Raw genomic sequence first — 21,253 nt, 5'->3', positions numbered from 1 at the left:
AAAGGGGCTCTTCAGCTGGTGAAGTTGGAAAATAGGAAAGAGATTAAACATGAAACTAGATTAAGAGAGGATGAAAGGCATCATCAAAATAGTTTATAAATTTATGTTTAAATTAGGTAAACTATCTGTAGATTGTCATATCCCAGCCAAATTTGTCTTTCCCAGCACAATTCATTTGCAGACATCATTCTGACACATTCCAAAGAAAAGAAAATGCATTTTCTAGTAATTTTCAAGAAATAAAAAAAAAAATTACTGCCACCTCTGGTATTTTTAGTGCATTGTTTTTTATGTTTTGATACCCTCTTACATTTTGCAAATGACCATATTCTTTCACCAAGGGGTCAGCACATAATTGTGTTCATATGTAACAGCTTCTTAGATATAAAGAGTGTTTAATATTGCTTCATATTCAGTACTTTTGGCAAAATTAGCAGAGATTCAGACAGGATTTAAGGACACTATAAACAGGTTCATGGCTGTGGGTGGAAAAAGGAAGGAAGTCTGAAGATATTTTTAACCTACCATGCTAACTTCAAGTTGTTGTGAGTGCTACTCCCTCAATGTATTTATGTTTGATTTGGAGCAAAGAAGATTAAAAATCCTTTCCCTAGATATTGGTTGCTGTAAATTATACCATCACATAGAAGTTCATGTAGTATTAATTTCCATGACATTTTTTCTAGGCAATTCTAAGGAGATTTGAAGTTTACATTTAATTTGAAGAAGGGTGTTTGTTTGAAGCTTACTTGAATTAGTCAAAGACCATCAAACTGATGTGGGCTAGAAACCTCTGAAAACCTTTCATTTTTTGTCCAGCATTTATGTCACATTTCACTGCCACAATTAGAGTATGTTTTTTCCTAAATCTTTCCAGGGTTAAAAAATATATTTCTAATCTGGGGATTGATATGAAACAAGGTATAAAGAATGCATAAAAATAGATTTGAAAACAATATTATGCCCATCTGTAATTTCAGAGGTTATTTCCAGTCATATAAAGTTGGCACCATATGCTATGAAGATATATCCCCCAGTGCAATCAGAATTAAAACAGACATTTACTTCTCTGTCCGCTTGTTAATCTGGTTTGTATAACAGACCAATTTAAGAGAGTAAATTAGATTTTCCTCTGACACCTAGTGCATGTATAGAATTAGTTTAACAGCATAATCATATTTATTAACACTTTAAACTGGGAGGTTTTTCTGCTTCATGCTCTAATGATGATGCCTGAACCAAAAATACCACTCAGCTTCAGCCCTTGTAGGATCTGATGGGAGGCTGAATTGGGAAATTCCCATTTAGCAAAGAGTTTGAATGTGAAGCCACTGACATAGCACTTCACTGACATATTTTGGAGTCCATTCAGGTGTCCAGCTCTACAGAATCATGGAAATGTCAGAGCCATTCCCCTTGAGGGTACAGGGACTAAAGCAGACATAGTGGAAACTCCCTGATCTAGGAATACAAGTCTGAAAAGATGCTTTGTTCTCAATGCAGGAAGGAACCTATAACAGTCAGCAGTGCATTGTTAAAAATCACTTATATGTATCAGTCAACTCTACTGGAAATCTAAGGAAGTAATTTATTTTGTATACATTTAAAAAATGATTCTTCATCCTTTTAAGTCTTAACTTTTTGTTTGTTTGTTTGTTTGTTTGTTTGTTTGTAATGGAGCTGGTGTTTTCTGTCCAAAATGAATTCCTAGTTCTTAGGAATAACTCAAGAAATCTCTCATGGAAAATGAACAAGACAGATTTCTGCTATAAAAATAATGTACCAGAATTTCAGACTGAGTATGCTTTTGGAGAAAAAATTTCTAGCTTAGAAAGACATAATGTAAAAAACAAGAACAAAAAAATTTACACAATTTTAAAAACTATTAATTCTTGTTTGATTCTCTTTCTCCTTTTCTGGTTTTGATTTGGTGAGGTTTTTTTTTTTTTTTTGCTTTTGTTTTTAGAATATGCATCTATATATATGTTGCAGATCAGTATGCAATTAAAACTAGTAATTTGCTTGTTACATCTCTAAAGACTGAGCAGCAGACTTCCTCTAAATGCATAAATGTGATAGGGCCCTTTTCCTAGATGAGCAAAACCAGAGTCAGTTCACATAAGTTATGAATCCATTCTGGCAAAAGCTTATACCATTCATTCTGGACCTCTCTTTATAGTTCAAGTAATAAAGACAGGTCTGGAAATCCAATTATTGTCTCTTGTCTGCAATCTTTGAAAGAACTTAGGAAAGGTCTCAATGAGAGAGAGGAACACAGAAAAGATTTTAAAAGTATTTTATTTAAGGTATATCCTTCCTTCTAACCTTATTGTTTAGATTTCAGAGTTTAAGTGATGTGATTACCAACATATGCTATTTCTGTTTAATCAATTACTGATTTTTTTTTTTTCTGGCTACAGCACCACAGAAACAATGTATAGGATTTATGTATTCTATTTGCAGCTCTGATACTTACTTGGATCTCAGTTCAAAAGGAAATGGAAACATAGATATGTTTAATCAGAGGGAAAAAAGGCAAAAAAAAAAAGCTTTTTACAGCAGGGAGAGATAAGCATTATTAAGCAAATTAATTTTTGGACATATGTATGTATATATGTATCTGTCTATCTATTTATCTATGCATTTATCTTTTGCTTTCAGTCATTCTGAAATAAGCGTGAGGGTGTGTGATGAGAACAGAGGTAGAAATGCAGGTAACATCCTCAAACACATTACCTCACAATGTTGTCAAATAAACCTAAATTACATATTCTGTGGGGTTAGTTGTATTTCACATTATCCTGACCAAACCAAACCAAACCAAACCTCTTTTAGTTTAGAGAAATAAGAAGCATTGAAAACATGAAGAGGTGTGACCAGGAAAGAAGAAATGGAGATTGATCTTACATGAGGCAATGCAATTTCAAGGCTGAGCTTGGTCAAAATACACCATGTAGATGCCAATGTGAGGCCCTAACTCCTACTAAACTTTAAGCTCCAGGTCTCTGTGTAGCATTCTTATTTACTGACATTTTTGGGGCTGTGGGGTGGAAAGTTATCTCTAACAATTCCTGCAAAAGCGGTTTCTTTCAAACTGCAATTTGAAACTGGAATCTGCTTTTGACTCATACTGTGAGTAAAACTGGGAAATTCCAATATTTTGTAATTTTAATGTCATTCCAGGGACCTGCAACCAGAAATTCCAGGAAAGTTCCCTACTGCAAACTGCATTTGCAGTGTTTGAGTGAACACCATGTGTGGCGAGCCAGCCACTTTTTGTTCCCTGACTGAGCTCACATGTAGGATTGAGCTTCCAGAATGGCTGCTTACAGGCAGAGGTAACAGAGCCTCTTTCTCCTAAGGTGTCCACCTACCCCTCAGTTCCACACCAGGCAGAGAGGCTGAACCCTAATGCTGAGCTGCTTCTGACCTGCTGCAGATGAAAATTGCAAGCCAAGCTGGCACTGGTTTGCAATGTAACCTGCCTGCCTTGGTGAGACACAGCTTTCCAGTTCCCTCTTCAAGCTAAGATGTCAATAGATGTGGCTCTGCAGCACATAAAGACAGCCTGGCCAGATCTGCTTCAGATCTCTGGGCCATGAGAATCCAAACCCCTAGTGAAAATATCAAGCATAGCTATTGCTACTGCCAATCTGCCTGCCTGGCAAGCCCTGTAGGAACTCAACTCTACCTGCTTGAGTAAACTGAACATAGTTTCATCATAAAGAAGTTAGGAAAAATTGATTAGTTTGGGTGAGAAAATATCAACCCATCTTAAATGAAAGTTTAGTACCTAAATACCATTTGTGCCTTTCTTAAAAAAAAAGAAAAAAGAAAAAAAAAAAAAGTGGTCTCTCAGAATTTTTCCCTCAGCTTCTTTCAGTTTTCCCTGAAACAACTTTTCAGTAGCATAAGCAGTGAGCTGTTAGTTTGGCAGATGAGTTCATTATTGGCTTGGTTTTTTAAGAATGACTGTATCATGCAGTAGTTATGACACTACTTTTCCAGACTTTTTTCTAACCCAGTTTTGCTTCCTATTAAGAACCAATAATTTTTTCTTCTTCTTATTTTGAGTTACAAGTGGGATTTTAAAATAACAGTAGTAATAATAATAATAATAGTCTGGTATAAGCTGTTGTATTTCCGTTCAGTTTTTTCCTCAAACAGAAGCATACAGCAGCATGGAGCTTCTGGAATATCAATTATATTTACCTTATTTCAAGATTCCAAGATATGGTTGTAACCATCCTGATTAAATCCCTCCCTCAATTGGAATATATTCTGATAAGAGCAAAAAGTTAAAGAGATATTTATTTGTTGTACACTGTCTTACACTAACTTTGGAGGTGTGTTCCATTTAGGTTTTTAATTTTAATTTCCTTTAGTGATATTTATCTCCTTAATGACTTGTGTTAGCAAAATTTTTTGATGCTGAAGATGAGGAGAATCATGAAGAAAGGGGAGAATAGCTTATTATACATCAGGAATGATTATGAGGTTTAGCAAAAAAAATAGTGAAATGGAAAATAATATTAATTTAAACTCAGAGAAAGAGATGCTAATAAGAATTTCTGCTACAGAAGAAACTGTAAGAATTAGGCCTGTTAGGATTTCCAGTGTAGAAAAGATTGGAATACATTACTGGCATTGAGGACTAGTGGTTTCCAACTATATTTAGTACTTCAAGTAGTGATGAAGAAGTATTAAAGCAAGTGGAAATCTCATTTGGAATACTGTAGGCAATGTTCTAGGAAAACAATGCTAAAATAAAGCTATCAGGTATGGGAGCTGTCAATGGTGCAGGAAGTCTCTTCTAGGTATTAATTTCTGTGCCTCTTGGCAAACTTCACTGTATAATTTAATTATTTAATATTCAGTAAAAGCCTGACCAGAAAAGGTAGGGAAAAAATACATTTGGCCTTCTGATTTGAGCTCGGAGCAGAGAACACTTATATTAAAACAGGTCCTTATTTTCCTTATCTATCAGCTTCCCCGTTTGAGAAACAAGGCATTTATTTCTCCAGATTTATAAAAATAATTATGCTAATTAAATACTCATTAGCTTGAATGATTAATGAAGCACTTTTCTCTGCCTCTGTCAAATACCACAACTTGTGACTCTACCTGCTACTACAACTAAAGAAAACAAAACCATGTAGCTTTAATGTAGACACTAGCAGCACCTAAACTTGCTGTTGTCTCCTTTTATGAGCCCTTGAATTTCTTTAGATGCTCGTTGCTCTGTTTCTGTTCAGAATCAATGTGGACTGGGAAGATTCCCAGGCTTCCAGAACATTCAGGAGATTAAGTGTTTCTTAAGCAAAACTGGAAAGAGCAGAGTACATACAACAGTTTCCTGAAATTCCCATTCTATACACAAAATATGAGTCCTTTCCAGTAAAAAACAACAGAAATATCTAAAGCCTTTCCTGTTGAATAAATATTACTGTGCAAAGGATACAAGATTAGAAGAGAGAGAAAAATCCCCAAACAACAACCATTATTCTATTATCTACTTGTTATAGTACTGAAAAGAGAAAACAGAGTTGGAAAATCCTAGTTTGGTGTTCATAGTTTCCACTAAACTCTAATAAGAAATATTCAACTAAGGGTTCAGTATTCCCTCACCCACACTGAGCAGTATTAGCTGGACTTAGGGACCAATGCTTTCTTTCTGTCATCCAGTGAAACTGGGATCTGCTACTGAACACAAACATCACCTTTCTAGGTCACTTAGAGAACATCTCTTTCCTCAAAGCCTCACAGAAGGATAGGTGTGATTAGGCCACGATCAGGTTGAAAAGGTAACTAAACCTAGATTTGCTGTTTCCTAAGTACTCAAACCACTAAGCCAGCAGTGGAGGGATGCCCTATGGGGCAGGCTCATCCTCTATGGGTGATTCACATGGTAGAAGAACACCTCCTGATGCATCAGGAAAGGATCTAATATATGAAGACATAGAACCTGAAAGATGAATAATGCAGTGTCTGTTTCTTTCAGTCCAGCTAGAATGTATGATAGGATAATCTCAGAAATGAATGGCCAATTCAGGAATCTCATATAGGTCTTTATTTCACAATTTTCCAGACATCCTTTTGGAAATTTTCCAGTAATTGGAGAGTCTTTTTATCCTCAAATACCGCAGAAGATTAGGGTGATTGAGAAATCCTCTCTGCAAAGGGAGAATTTATTTTGGAAAAACCTTCAGATGTCAGCTTTAATAAGTACATCATGTCTGATCTCCATGGTCACATTGTGATGTAACTTAAAATGACCTGGTAATCAAAGAAAGCACTATTTTTAGAAGTTTCATAACAGAATTGAGAATTGCAACACCTTATTTAAATGTTCTGTCCTCTGATGGTCTTTACCACCTGTTGTAGTTGAATGCCAGCCAGCCACCAAATCCCCCACAGCCCCTTGCTCACTCTCCCACCAATGGGACTGGGGAGAGAACTGGAAGAACAAAAGCGAGATAACTCATGGGTTGAGATATAGAGACAGTTTAATAGGGAAAGCAAAAGTCATGGACACAAGCAGAGCAAAACTAGGAATTAATTCACTGCTTCCCACAGGCACATGTTCAGCTGTGTCCAGGAGAGCAGGGCCACATCATGTGTGACAGTGACTAGGGAAGATTAATGTCATCACTCCAAATCTTCCCCTCCTTCATCTTCCCCAGCTTTATATACTGAGCATGATGCCATTTGGTCTGGAATATCCCTTTGGTCAGTTTGGGTCATGTGTCCTGGCTGAGATTTTAAATGACATCATGTAGCATTGCTTTTCCGAGCTGAATTATGAAGATTCAGAATAATGAGAACTTATTCTGAGATACTGTTCTTGCCTTCAGCCCCTAGGGCTCCAAACAGCTCTTCCTTCCATTCCTTGTTGATTTTACATTCCAGTCTTTTAATCAAGATGTTATGTTGTACCACATCATACAAACGCCTCAAATTTCTATGAGGCATTTTACATCAACACTATCAACACTATTACTTTTAGCAACAAAGTGTGTATTCTTACTAAAAAATAAAAAGGCATCAAATCCTTTCTGCCATAAACAGTGCTGAATGATTTCAATTAATGGATAAAAATATAATCACCCTCTCATTCATCCCCTTTTTAAGGAGCTCAAGATTTACAGATAACTTCAGACTTTAATTTGCCACAGGCCATGATGTGGCAATGATTATTTTATACCCCACTCCCATCAAGGTAGAACCATAACCACTTGCTTTTTCCAGTTTTATAAATCTCCTCTATTTGTCCAGGCTTAAGCAAAATTAACAAAAATATTGAAATTCCCTTGAGACAAGTTTCTTGGGTTGGGCACCAGTCAGTAAGATTTAGATGGGTATTTTTAGTACTGCTGAGTACTGCTGCTCACCAGTCTCCTCAGTTACTTTGGGAACAGAAAGTGTATAGTCTTCACTTTTGATGCTGTACTAACACAGACTTTTCCATATCTGCAGAAGCATTTATTTTTCAGCTGGTGTGAATATCAGAAGAATTTAGTAGGCTGGAATATCACCTAAATTATGCTACTCTAAAGCATAACTTAGGTGATGGTAAAGTAAACTTATAATCAAACATACAAAATGTATGATACTAAAATCCTGTTAACAGAGCATCATGTAGGAAAGCCTAAATTAGAGCCAAGAAAGTCAGCTACACAAGTTACCAGGTACATCCTATGAGCACAATGGTCTCAGTGCAGGAATGGTTTCCATCTCAAGCAAAGTGCTGAGTTGGCCCAAGTCTATTTTCCCCAGAATTTTAGATAATATCTAATGCTTCAAAATGTCTTGCTGATTAAGTTGGTTGCAGATAAGCTGTAACCTGCCCACACAGTGCTGCCACATACCAGGGGGGTCTGCAGACTACCCCACAATGGTGCTGTCAAACTGAGGATCCAGACAAACCTGTCATGGGGAGGAACAAGATTAGGCTGGATTTAAGTTGAGCTGGGCCAGATGAAAAAGCTCTAGCTATTTGAGAGGACTGATACCTCCTGAAGGCAGAATGCAGCACTGCAAAAATACACAAGCTGACATTCAAAAAGTAGCACGATCATGCTAGCACGACTTTGCATGCAAATTGGTTAGACCTTACTTAATCCCCATAGTGATTCTCTGTAGGGAAATTTTCCATTCTGCTTTCATTTTTGTAGCTGTTTCAGCAGTTCCAATTGAATAAATGTCAGATGTCACTTGGTGATTCTTATACTCTACTCCCTTTGCTTTCTGTCCCTGATATACCAGAGATGAGTGATGAGTGACTACAGAAAAGGGAATGTGTTGCTGGAAGGCTTTGGGTTTTTTTTTCTTTTTCCCTTCTGGATGTTGTACTCTGCTATACATTAAAATGAACAAGTTCACATCTGCAAAGTAAGGCATGAATGTTTATTTTATACACTGGATACTTGACAGATTCTTAAACTCATTAATTTCCAAAATATTATATCATTTATTATATTGTTTATTTTCCTTTTATAGTGTTTTACAAGTTAGAACCTGATTTAATAACCTTGAGAACCAAAATGGTATTATTTAGCAGCTGTAAACATTGTTCTATGGGCAGATTTACCTAAAATAACTCATAATATTGCCCTAAGCTATTAATGCACTTGGTCCTGCATGAAAAAAATTCACTCAGTATAAGATAAAGAACTACAAATCAAAGTTAACAACCTTGGAAAAAGAAATGGAACAGGAATGCAAAAAGCATTTAGAGTTTTCCACTGTCTCAACATGTAGCAGCTATTCTTAATGCCATAATATTCATAGAAGAATTAACTGATACGACCAATCTGACTTCCATCTGATAACTGCATTAGCAGTTTTGAATTAGTCTGTGCAATGAATAACATTCTTCTCATCTATTCAATTAGCATTAATTTCTCTTGGTTACCTACAGCCATATATTAGTCTTGACTAAAACTGCAGATGTTAAAAGTACATTTAGAGTAGCTCGGTATTTGCGAGTACAAGGATATTTGTCTGCCCATAGTTTGTGGGATGAAGTGGCATGGTGACTGAATGCTCATCTTCAGAGTACTCCCAGTATGATGGAATGATCCTCACAAACAGCTTTCCAGGAAATTGCTGGAAGAATAAATATGGCCCATATTTATAATGCCCTTAAAATAATAACTGGCCTCCACTACAAAACCACAATTGATTTATCTGTCCATAAGCAGAATCCTGCTGTATTACAACAGAAGAAAAAAGGACAGTCTATTGGACATCATCTGCTGTCTTTGCCAAATAAAATTCCTTCTTCTTTCATAAGATATTCAACAGGCACAAGAAAGCTATTACTGTAATCACTTGTTAAAACTTACTGCACACAAAAATTTTCTGCTTGAAATGTACAACCATAACAGCTGATTTGATGTGACAAAATATTTTTGTAGGTAGCAATAAGTACACAAGCAATTAATAATGGAATGGGTGGAAAATAATAGATATGCCAGATTCCTGAAAACTGAGGAGGGGAACACAAACTGGACAATCAAAGAGGTGATAACTCAGCTTCTCTAGCTTTACCAGCTCTTAGTGATCATTTTGCTTTAGTATGACTTAGATGGTTATGACCAGGTGTAGCACTGAAAATAGAGCTTTCATTATTTCCTGCATCAAAAAAAGATCAAAATCCATTCATCAGGCTGTAAACAGGACAGCTGAATTGAATGCAGGGAACCCGCTATTGAACTATCTTTCTCATTAATTTCCAATTACATGAGGGACTGAGCACTCTTTCTTAGTTTTGCTTTTGATTTTTTAATGAATATAATGGAATTAACATTACTCAGTTCAGTGGTTCAGAGGATTGAGCAGAAATGTGTTGAGCTGCAAAGGATCAAGTCGTATTTGCTTTATTCAGGCGTGAACAGGCTTACTCTTTCTATGTGTGTGACAGGACTCCTCGTGCAGAAGAGTTTTTAGGCTCTTGTCCAATAGTGTAGTCGGTGAGGACCAGGAATCTGGTCCTACAAATCCATTTAGATCAGGAGCCCTTGTGTAAAATAAGAACTATCATCTCAAAATTTTTTACTCTTTCAAAATATGTCCTTTTAATAACATTCATATTTTGCATTGATTAACAGCTTCTGCAGGTCCAACCCTATTCATACTATTCATTCTGGGCATTGCTGATGTGCTTTCTGAAGGAAGGCATGATCCTGGGAGGTACTAAGTTTTCCACCCAAAAAGATGCTGAAAACCTCAGCAGCTTCAGCTCTTCTATCTCCTTTAGTCACTGTTAAATTTTGGGCTGTTGACAGTAACCAGCGTGCTGAAGGAGCACTAGGGAATGACAATATCACTGTTTACATCCACAAATCCGCTCTAAATACCTAACTAGGCACACAGTCTAAGGAGAAGAGAGTATTTGATATAAATTTCAACATTAATGGAGAGGTATTCTTTTCAAAATGGATTGTGACAAGGCACAACATACAACAGTATTGGAAACATCATATGAAATACGTGGTTCAAAGACCTACTGTCAACCTAAACATATTTTATGGGATGGCTGTGAAGCTGAAATTCTCATTTTTTCTGGTGCTATGGGAATGAGAGACTGATGCTAGCGTGTGATCAATAAAAAAAAATGTTGGCAATACTCTGGAATATTGTGCATTCTTAACTGGATGACATGAACTCCAGTCAATTGTCATGGGATAGCTTTAAAAAATTACTGGAAAAAGCTTTAAAATTATTTTCCTTTGTACTATATTTCCATTCAGTGAATTGGCAAGGAAATAACAATGAGAATATATTGGTATGAATAATGCATCATTTGTATATTCTTCATACTCTTGTCCAGCTGGCAGTCCAGTTGCTGCAGAATTACCTGGATTTCCAGATACAAAAAACAATGTATGATTTGAAAAAATAAGACTGAAGTAGGCTTTACTCTGTGTTCTTTTACAGTATAGCTAAGTAATAATTTAACTGCTCTTCAGTATCTCAGATTATTCTAATATATTTATAATATGCAGAAATTCTACCTATATTTATGTAGGAAGGAGTAGAAAACAATCTGGTAGAATGAAGCTGCTTAGCCCTTACCAATAACATTTTATCTTATGAAAAAAATTGTAGAATATATGTCTGCTTTTAAAACATATAGAATTCAATAGAATGAAGGGGTTAAATGAGATCATTTTAAAAAAATCTGAAAATAGAAAGACTGTTGCTTTTTACTAAAGTGACCTGATATTTTAAAAGACTCTTACTATTTCTGACTTTGGAAAAATACATGGGATTAAAGCCCTCATGTTCCATTTTGAACTTTATTTCTGCCAAAATAGCTTAGATAGTTCTGTGAATGAAGCAACTGATGAGAAACTCTGTGATTTTGTACGTCCCCCATGTCAAAGCTTTTTTAAACATTTCTGATGAGTTAATGTTTTAGGAAGTGATATCAACTACTTTGAACATGGGCCTGATGCATTTTTTTAACATAAATTAATAATTTTTAAGAAACTTGGAAAATTAAACATTGCATCTGATCTGTACATTCTTAAATATTACAGATCAGTCACTTGGAAGCTCTTCCTCTCTTCTCTGGAAAAGCTCCAGATGGCCTAAATAACACTCTGGTGTGCTTCTGTGGATGATGCCAAGCCTAGATTCAGGTGAATCGTTAGAACTTGTTCTCTCCAGTTGACTCTGTACAGCGTGGAACAGGGAAGCTGCTCAGAGGCAGAGATAGTCCATCAATAAGGAGATGTATGTGCTGAAAGTTAAAATAAGAAGGACCTCAGAAAGGTTTCATGAGAGTTGGGAAAGACATAATAGCAGTAATTTACACTGGAGTTTAGTTTTGAGAAGAAAGACACCTTCTGAGACATATCTTACCACTGATTATCATCTCATATGTGTCTTGCAGAATTAGAGCTTTCTTATGGAAGCATATTGAAAGATCTTCTCCAACATATCTGTGGTGAGGGTGCTGGGTCTGCAGCACCAACTGATTCACTCCACTAGCCCAGGCAGAATGAATCAATGCAGTGAAGGCCTGAGTAAAGTCCTTCTGTGAGATGAAAATGGGGATAAAAATATTTGCTGTGGTAAGCAAATCTGGCCTGGAGATTGACAGGAAATAAAACAGGGCAAACTACAAAGAGGAAACAAATCTGTGTGCTAGGGAGTATCAGTGGACCAGTTATGAAAGAAAGGAGGTGGATTAGGAAAGATAGGACTTAAATCAAGGGTGGAGAGATAAGAATAGGAGGACAAGACTTTAATTAAATAATGAGTGCAGTAGAAGTAGTAACTAATTAATTGAGAAGGATGAAAGGGAGGAGGTGAAAAATAGGAAGACCAGGGAAAAGACAGGGAAAGTACAAATGAGAGGAAATGTAAAGTGGCAAATCAGGGTTAGGGAAGACAGACACTCCATATGTAGCAGAAATTTTGCTCCAGTGCCTCATCATTCCTGAGGGCTTGTTCCCACTCTTCAGTTCACTTTTACTCCTCTATTCCTGTTAGATTCCGGATGTTCTCTAACCTATGGACTTGTTTTCCATATCTTCTTAGATGGATCTCATTAATCAATTAAACTGTAACATCAGTACAGCTTTTAAACAACGCTGTGTGGAAGCTGATGTTGTCAATATGATTCCTTCAGCTGACTTAGTACTTAAATGAAGGTTCACAGCTATGTAACTGTCTCAGCATTACTCCTGCTCTGTCTGGACTGAAGTACCAGAAGACTAAAACTGAAGTGCAACAGTTATATAAAAATCTGGTTCAATTTAAGATGTTCAACAACCAAAATTTTTTGTATCTATACTATTCTAAATATTATAAAATTCCTGCAACATAGAGTAAATCAAGACATGTTATTTTTCTGCTTCAAACTCAATAGATATAAATTTCCATGCAGATAAATGTGACAGATCTTAGTATAAGTATTTGATAGACAGTCTGGATTCAGAGTGTTAAGTTCTAGATAAATTGCAAATATTGGTAGCAAAATTATGCTGCTGTGCCACAAATACTCTCAGCTGAGTTTCACTTCTCTGAAGAGCAGTTTCAAAGGCATTGAATATTTACATATAAATAGCTTAGAATTATTTCAGTATTAAAAAAATTCTTGTAATGCTGAAAGTGGGTTTTATCAGCGTTTGAAATAATTTGTATGTGTTTTGAATAACAGAGTTTACTCCTAATTTTACTGAATCTGGAAATAGTGGTGTGACTTTATAACTACATGACACACACTATTTTTTCAAATTGCAGTGGTTAGTAGTGCTTAGAAATAGTAACCAGAATTTTTATTCTGATTGCATATCTGTATCTTGCAATGCTCAGTGAAAGGAAGGCAGGCAGGAAGACCAATAGTTATGCAGAATTCAATAGCTGACACAGCTCTAAAGAGACATGCCATCTTCAGTATTGATCATGACCGGATTCCTTGCATGTTGATAGAACCAAAGATGTTAGTGATCAATAAGTCATGCCATCTGATTGAAAAGGAGCCAGAAAGCTTACTTCTGACATAAATAACCAAAGTCATCACACACATAGTCATAAACAGTCAAACATTCACGAGTACCTGAGCAAACCTGTTGTCTGGGCACTTACTCAAGTCCTTAAACATTTGCTCAAGATCCTAAGAGCACACACCATTTGAATACTGAGGTGCATCTGAACAGGGGTGTAAAATGACAGGAGCTTCTACTCTGAAAGCATACAGAAGAAAGTGAATGCTTTGAGAGAGATACCTTCTCACCTAGAACACTCCTGCATATCCCATGGGGAAACACTGACTTTCATAGTGGCACGGGCCTGATGCTTTCAGGCTGGGTTTAGTCCATGCTGAAATTTGGCAAAAATGTTAGAAGGCAAAAGTGACCTTCAGGTCCCACGTTTTACATGCTGACTTTGGAAGCTCATCACGACCCAAATGAGCAGGTGCCAGAAGTGGGTAGTGTTCTTTTACACAGTTTGGGAGACCTCTAGTGGGCCTCCTTCCTTGTCTCCTGGTGTAGCTCCCACAGCCCACATAAAGTTGCATTGTAACTTGGACTATACAAATGTATGTAACTGACTGAACCATTGAAATTCTTATATGTGACTGCTCTAAAACAATGCTCATAAGTGGAAATCACACAAAAGTACAGTAAGGACTTTGATCCCAAATGTTTGAAACATTTTGAAAAATGATTAAGCTACACATCAGTAAGCAGAACAACACTGATATGCTTAGAAATCTGTTTTCAAAGGCTTATCTGTAGGTGTATTTTTAAGACCAAAGTCTCATTTTAGGATTTGCAAAATAGAAATGGCACCTTTTATTTAGGGGTGTGATTCAAGTGACCAAACTGTGTTTGGAGTTCCTTCTCCTCTGTTCATGTCTGAGCACCACACAAACATCAATAGAATGGAAGCCTCTTTGGACTTCACATTTTTCTTTATTATATTTTCAAATGCAGCATGGAAATGGGACAACAAATCTTCAGCTCATTTAAAAATTCAGTCGGAACAGATAAGACTAAAACAATAAAATTTATCATTACCTTATTTACAGCAGTACTTTCTAACACAGGTATGATTCAATTCCATGTACAGCCTTTGCACCTCATGAGTAAGATTAGAAAAGTCATGTTTATGACTTTTCTAATGCCTCTTTCCCAATTTCTCAGTGATCATGAGAATAGAACATTTTATTATTGCTTTTCTAAAAGGCAATCAATGTTTGCAATGCAATTTCTGTTTACATAGTTATCACTCATCCATAAAAAGATTTTAACAAAACATAATATTTAATAACTAAATTAATAATTAAAATACTTATATAATATGAACATAAGCATTTAAAGCTCAGGCCTTTTATACCAAAAAGTAATTCATGTGTAACTACACTGAAATCAGGAGTAGTTTGCACAAAAGTGGATACTTGTCTGTGTGTCTAGATGAGCAGATATTTATTAGTTCTAAATTATATTCTAAGTTTTGTAAAATACTGTTTTGCCTTTAGTATGAACTTGCAAGGATTATACATGTACATTTAGAATATATGGGAATATAAAATTGCATATGTTATAATGAATTTTTTTCCCTTATTTTTATTAAGAAGCGAAACAAGCTTTGGAGAGAAAAGAGAATCAATCCATCTTCTTTTTCCAGCAGTGGGTTGTCGTCTTGCAAAGGTACGTAAATGTCTAGCTCTGACTCTTGTGAGACATGAATTTGATAGAAGTTACTGCATTTCTGGAGTTATACATCTCCAGAAACATTTTCCTTTGGTTCATCATGCCTAAAAATGGGTTTGTATCTCAGCCTTTTGCTATTTTCCCCCCAAACACTGTATTTCTCATCCTACTCTTTCTTATGAGAGAAATGCTTATCGTCATTGCAAACCTTTGGGAGGGGAAAAAAGTCTGAAACAGCATATTAGGAACAGGAAATAGTACACTTCCTCTCAGAACTTACTTGGGAGATTTAGAGCTCCCTGAAATCAGTCCATATCTCCTGGCCTCAGCTCAAACCATAAAGGGCAGTCAGTGAACATCTATGCACCTTGCCAGTTCCAGCCCACCTCCAAAATAATGGGGAACATTTGTTGTTGCAAAGTGATGAAGGGACAAGGTGTGGAGCACATGTCTGTGACTGTCCACATCTGTTGGCACTGTGACCATATTCTTTTGACTTTGCTGTGGGGAAATCTATTTGCTGATGTAAGTGAAGGTTTTGCAGATTGTGTGATGACTGTATGTTTTAACAGTAACTCTGTTAATAATAATCACAGAGAATGCCTTTTCATTTCAAGGATATTTATAGTTCAGGAAGGCTATACAGCATCACAGTAAGTAAGTCTCTGATATCCTAACAGGCCAAATTTCTCTTGCCTTCTATAGTGGCTAAGTCTCAACACAACAAATTCCTGTGGGATAATCCAGATAGTTCAAATTTTATTCAAGTAAAAGAAATACTCCTTCAAAGATAGTTCACAATGAGGATCATAAAAAACAGAGTCATAAAACAATCTGAAAATATGTTAAATCAGTGAGGCTATTCTACAGAGCAAAGTTGGCATCTCAGACAATTTAAATATCCCAATTTACAGAGAAACATCTGTTGCAATATTTAAGCTTAAAAATACTTGAGGCAAACTTTATAGAGTACATTACAAAACATTTGGGGAAAAAAAGTCTTTGAAAGACTACAGTGTTGACTAAATAATTTTGAGATTAATTATGGTGAGGTGACTGATAAAAAGACAAAAACTGAAGTGCAATTCTAATAATGGGGAAAAATTAGGGACATAAAGCTCTATGTAGTTAAAAATGTATGTAGAAAAAAATCATATCCAGAGAAATTTTTACTGGGCATTGAGTTACCAGAACTCTTAGCTGCATTGGCATTGTGGTCCCCAGTGAAATTCAATATGGGCAATGCAATATGCACTGGCAGGAATTATCTAAACTACATATACATTAGTTTGTCATAATTACCTAGACATTTACTTTTTTAATGCCAACACTTCCATGGGTTATTGCATGAGTAGATCATATAAAAAGTTAAAGGTATGAACAACAGATACTATATACAATGAAACATTCTATTTTCATTCACCACATAATGTTAGATTAGGCCTTCACTTGGAATGTCATGCTCTGTTTGTCCCACCCCTAATAAAAGACAACAAAAACAGATGGCACTTGAGAAGCCTTAGAACTATAGAGGTGACCATGTGAAATCCATAGTAAAAATGCCAAGCTGGGAAAGGATGTAATACAGCTGTTACACAGAAGATGAAGAGGTTAAAGGAGGCAAACATAAATTATTTATTTTCATAACCCAAGCATATAGATATACCTGATGAAACCGGAGAGTAATAACATTAAAAATAAACATAGCTGGTGATAAATGCTTAGCATGAATTTCAGAGAAGATTGGACACATTTAAAGATAGAGATTATCTCACATGATATTTTGGGTGGAATTTACAACAAAAGCGTTTTTTAGAGAAGTAAAGCCTCAATGATCAAAAATATACCCTGACCTTTAATTTCAGGAGGTTTAGAATGCAAGCTTCCACCCTAGGCAGTGTTATTCCATATTCATCCACTATGTGGCTTCTTGCATTTTCCTTTGAAAAGTCTGAGCCAGGACCAGAGAATTGTGGAATCTTTTAGGTTGGAAAAGACAAAAATGACCAAGTACAACTATAAATCCAGCCCTGCCAAGTCCACCACTAAACCATGTTCCTACATGACAAATCTACATATCTTTTAAGCACCTCAGGAATCATGATCACCACTTCCCCAGGCAGCTTGTTCCAATTTTCACAACCCCTTCTGTGAAGAGGATTTCCCTAATACCCAATCTAAACCTCCCCTGACCTAACTTGATGCTGTTTCACCTTGTCCTGTTGCTTATTACTTGGGAGAAGAGACCAACCCCTACCTCGCTATGGACTCCTTTTCAGGCAGCTGAAGAGAGCAATAGAGTCTTTCCCCTGAGCCTCCTTTTCCCCAGGCTAAACAACCCTACATCTCTCAGCCATTCCTCATAAGAGTTGTGGGCCAGATCCTTCACCAGCTCCACTGCCCTTCTCTGGGCATGCTCCAGCACCTCCAGATGAAACCCTAGTCTAAAGCAGCCTAGATTTTTCAATGGATAGTTTATTTTTCATGTACACAACATAAGACATTAGGTCCATGTTTTTCAGAGTGAACTTGCCATCAGTACTCCAAAATACAAAGAATCCCACAAAATCCTCAGGTAATGAAGGTTAAGCTACAGTGTAATACTTCATTTATTTGATTTAAAAAAAAACCCAAAACACTGCCTGTAATCATCAGAGTAGGAGCCCTAGAAAGTTGTACAAGTTATTTTTATTTCCATTTTAAAATAACAACAGTGAATCCAGAAAAATTATAAGGATAACAATAATAAAAGTAACTACATAGTCTGCTTTGTGCAGTGCATTTCTGTCTTCATGCTCTGTAAGTGAAGGGTTGCTATTTACGGTATGCTCCAAGTCTGCTTTTCAGAAGACAGCCCAGCTTGGCTGGACAGCTTTCAGTTGCTACTGGAAATATGTCACTTATTAGGAACAGAGGGGTTGTTTATCACTGTCTCAAGGGTTACTTTGGCTGAGGCAAAGAATCAGCTCAGTTATATAATGAAAAGAGCTGGGTCAAAGGATAAGAAATTTATGTGGTGTGTGCTTGAGATTCTGGCAGTGCAGACTCAGCTTCTCTCTTGTATGTCTTGGACATCATGGTTGTATAGGACCCCCAAAAATATATATGGCTGTATAGGTTCCCCATTCATCCCCAAAACAACCTTAGAACTATGGGGGCTGAAGTCAAAAATTTAAGAAACCCTCCCAAAACTTCCCAATCAAGACAAAGATATTTGTCTTAATTGCTTCTTTTGCCCTCCTGGTATCCAGATAGCATTCGGGGTTGTTCCCCAGACCCACCACACCACCACAGTTAAAGTCCTGTAGCAAACTAGAAATGCCACCTCTAGCAAAGATCTGTATGGGTGCTGAACATCATCAGTCCTTTTAGTCCTCACCAGCATTAATAGGGGAATATTCCCTGACGTAATCTCACTTCTGGTTTCTGGTAAAACAGCAAAAAGGAACCCAATCCTATCTGCTTTACTTCACCAACTACCACAAGGCATTGCAACAAGCCAGGGACAGTTACAAAGAGTTGAACCTATGTTTCCATCTGCTTATGTAACTGCTAGATGCCCCAGTTCAGGGTAACCAAAACAACTTCTAGTACAAAAAACCCAAAACAAACAAACCCAAACAAGCAAAGAAAAAAAAGAGTATCCAGAGACTTTTTAAAAGCTCCTCTCAGTGTTTTAGTTCCCACTACCAAGGGCATCCTTTAGACAAAATGTTTAACCAAGGACAAGGACCAAGTTTTCAAGCACAAACCCAATTACCATAATAACAAGCCAGTAAACAAATACTGTTAAGTCAGCATCTCGCCCTAATTACCAAAGGCACAAACTGACTCCGGACCGCGGTGACCTCGGGTCCTCCTCAGGGGACGGCGGAGGGAGCCCCCATCGTGGGGCACTAGGGGCTGGGGGAGCCCCCCCGGTTCCCTTCCCAGCACCTGTTGCGCCGCCACTTGGCCGCTGCAGAGGGGGCAGCGGCGGGGGCCGCCCGCCAGCCTCCTTCTTCCCACCGACAACTTCCCGGGGCGTAAACGGCCGCGCCAGGTGCCGCCCTCGCCGTGATGGGACGGCGGGCGTGGGAGGGAGGGGGGAGGCGGCAGGCACGGCCCGGGCTGGCAGCGCGGCCGCCGAGCAGCGGGCGAGGGGAGCGCTGGTGCGAGAGCCGGGCTGCCCGCCCCCCGCCCGCCCCCGCTGCCGGCTGACAGGTGCGCGCTCCTCCGCGGCGGCCCCGCACCAGCCCCGGCTCCTCCGACCCCCGCCCGCCACGGCCACGGATTGTTTAGTCCTTGGGAAGTTGGTCTGGGTCCAGATTTTCCTTTGATCCTTTTTTTCTTTTTTTTTTTCTTTTTAAGAGAGAGAAGGGGGGGGGTGAAAGCCAAAGGAAAACAAAACCTGGAGACACAGAAAAGGGCTCTAGGAAAAAGTTTTGGATGGGATTATGTGGAAACTACCCTGCAATTCTCCGCTGCCAGAGCAGGCTCAGTGCTGCCTTCTCCCCAGCGGCGCAGCCCGCGCCGGGCGCTGCTGAGAGACGCCCGGGCCTCGGTGCCGCGCCGCCAGTGCCTGCTGTGCCGGAGCCCCTCGCCCCGCCGGCCCAATGCTCCTCCTCGGGCTGCTCCTGCTGACATCTGCCCTGGCCGGCCGGAGGCAGGGGGCCGTCGCCGAGTCCGATCTCAGCAGCAAGTTCTCCTTCTCCGGCGCCAAGGAGCAGAACGGTAAGGAGCCGCAGCGCCCGCCGCTGCGCAGCCCGGGGCAGGGCGGGGGCGGGCGCCCGGCCGGCGCGGAGCGGAGCGGAGCTCCCCTCTCCTCCCGGCTCCTCTCGTCCCGCCGCGGGGCGGGAGCGCGGCCCCGGGCCGGTGGGCGAGGGGGCAGCGCGGCTCTGCCCGCCGGCTCCGGGTAAAAGGGCAGCGGCTCGGCGGCCGCGGGGGGAGCCCGGCGCTCCCTCTTCTGCGGTGCTTGAGGTGCAAAACGTGTCCCCTTCCCGTCCTCTGTCTCGCCCTGCTAAAAAACCAAACAAACTGAACACCAGCAACCTAAACCCAACAACGACCCTCGCACCTTTGTACCCTAAATGCTTCGCTCTCGGGGAGTGGGTTTTTGTGTCTGTGCGTGAATGAGAGGCGTTTTGTACGGGCTGGAAACGAGCTAATCCTGCATAGGAAATGAGAATTACTTTCAACTTTCAAGTGTACCTGAAATGTTTAGAAAACTCTCAAATGCAAGTTCCCCAGGGCTGGGGCTGCGCAGAGCTGGAGAAAGACTCCTTTCATACAGCAAGGGCAGCTTCGGGGTGTGTAATTTGCTTAGCCTCTGAACTCCATATGATTTACATTATTCAGATTTTTAAGCGCCTTTCCTCTTGATCTGCTATTATGAAGTCATTTTTAAAGAATACTTTACAAACTGTAACGTTATATGCTGCATGAAACCACACTTACTACAGTAAGTGAATATCTAAAATTAAGGCTGTTTGCATGCATTCGTGGAAACCCTGGTGTTTAATGTACGGGGGGGGGTGGGGTGGGGGGCGTGTGTTTGAAAAATTTAGTACTTAGCATGTCAGCTAGAACAAGCTTTCTCCCTGGGCACAAACCAACACAAAAGGCCAAGCTGAGAGCTCTGAAAACTCTCTGAACTGTAATGAAATAAAGCAGAAACGCAGATTCGAGGCTAATTCAGTTCTCTCAACTTTGAACTTGGGACTCCCCAGATAAAAATATTCTAGGTTATATCTTCTAATAGAAAGCAAAGTTTCAGAGACCTCTGCGAGTGTTCTTTGAGTAGGTAGAATATGCAGTGCACTAACAAATTTAAAAGGGAGAGATTAATACTGCTGTGGCCTGTTAATGTGATGATATATGGCACCTGCAGACTGCCGGAGCTGCTGATCAAAGAGCAGCATGGGGATCAATCTCTAATCAGAGCAACTGTGAAGGGCCAGAGGAAAGTGATCAAAAGACTTAGAGACTGGGCTATTCCGACAGGAAACCAATCAGACTTTGTGCACAGTACAGGAAATTATCTGCTCTGTGTGAGAAATCACTCACTTTCTACCCCTTCCTATCCTACCTGGTGTTTAGAG

At 38.8% G+C, this 21,253-nt stretch overlaps 1 protein-coding gene across 1 annotated transcript in view; it reads left to right on the top strand.

Moving 5' to 3' along the window:
• The first annotated feature begins 19,382 nt into the window (after positions 1 to 19,382).
• Positions 19,383 to 21,253, top strand: part of PDGFC (platelet derived growth factor C) — a 121,145-nt gene continuing 119,274 nt past the window's right edge. The window contains exon 1 of the mRNA XM_030239613.2: positions 19,383 to 19,886. Coding sequence (XP_030095473.1) covers positions 19,769 to 19,886 — 118 coding nt within the window. The 5' untranslated portion in view covers positions 19,383 to 19,768. The remainder of the gene's footprint in view (positions 19,887 to 21,253) is intronic.

Source organism: Serinus canaria, chromosome 4, assembly GCF_022539315.1.
Source record: "Serinus canaria isolate serCan28SL12 chromosome 4, serCan2020, whole genome shotgun sequence".
Taxonomy (NCBI): domain Eukaryota; kingdom Metazoa; phylum Chordata; class Aves; order Passeriformes; family Fringillidae; genus Serinus; species Serinus canaria.
Note: the sequence above shows the minus strand (reverse complement) of the source record. Positions and strands in the feature narration are given on the sequence as shown.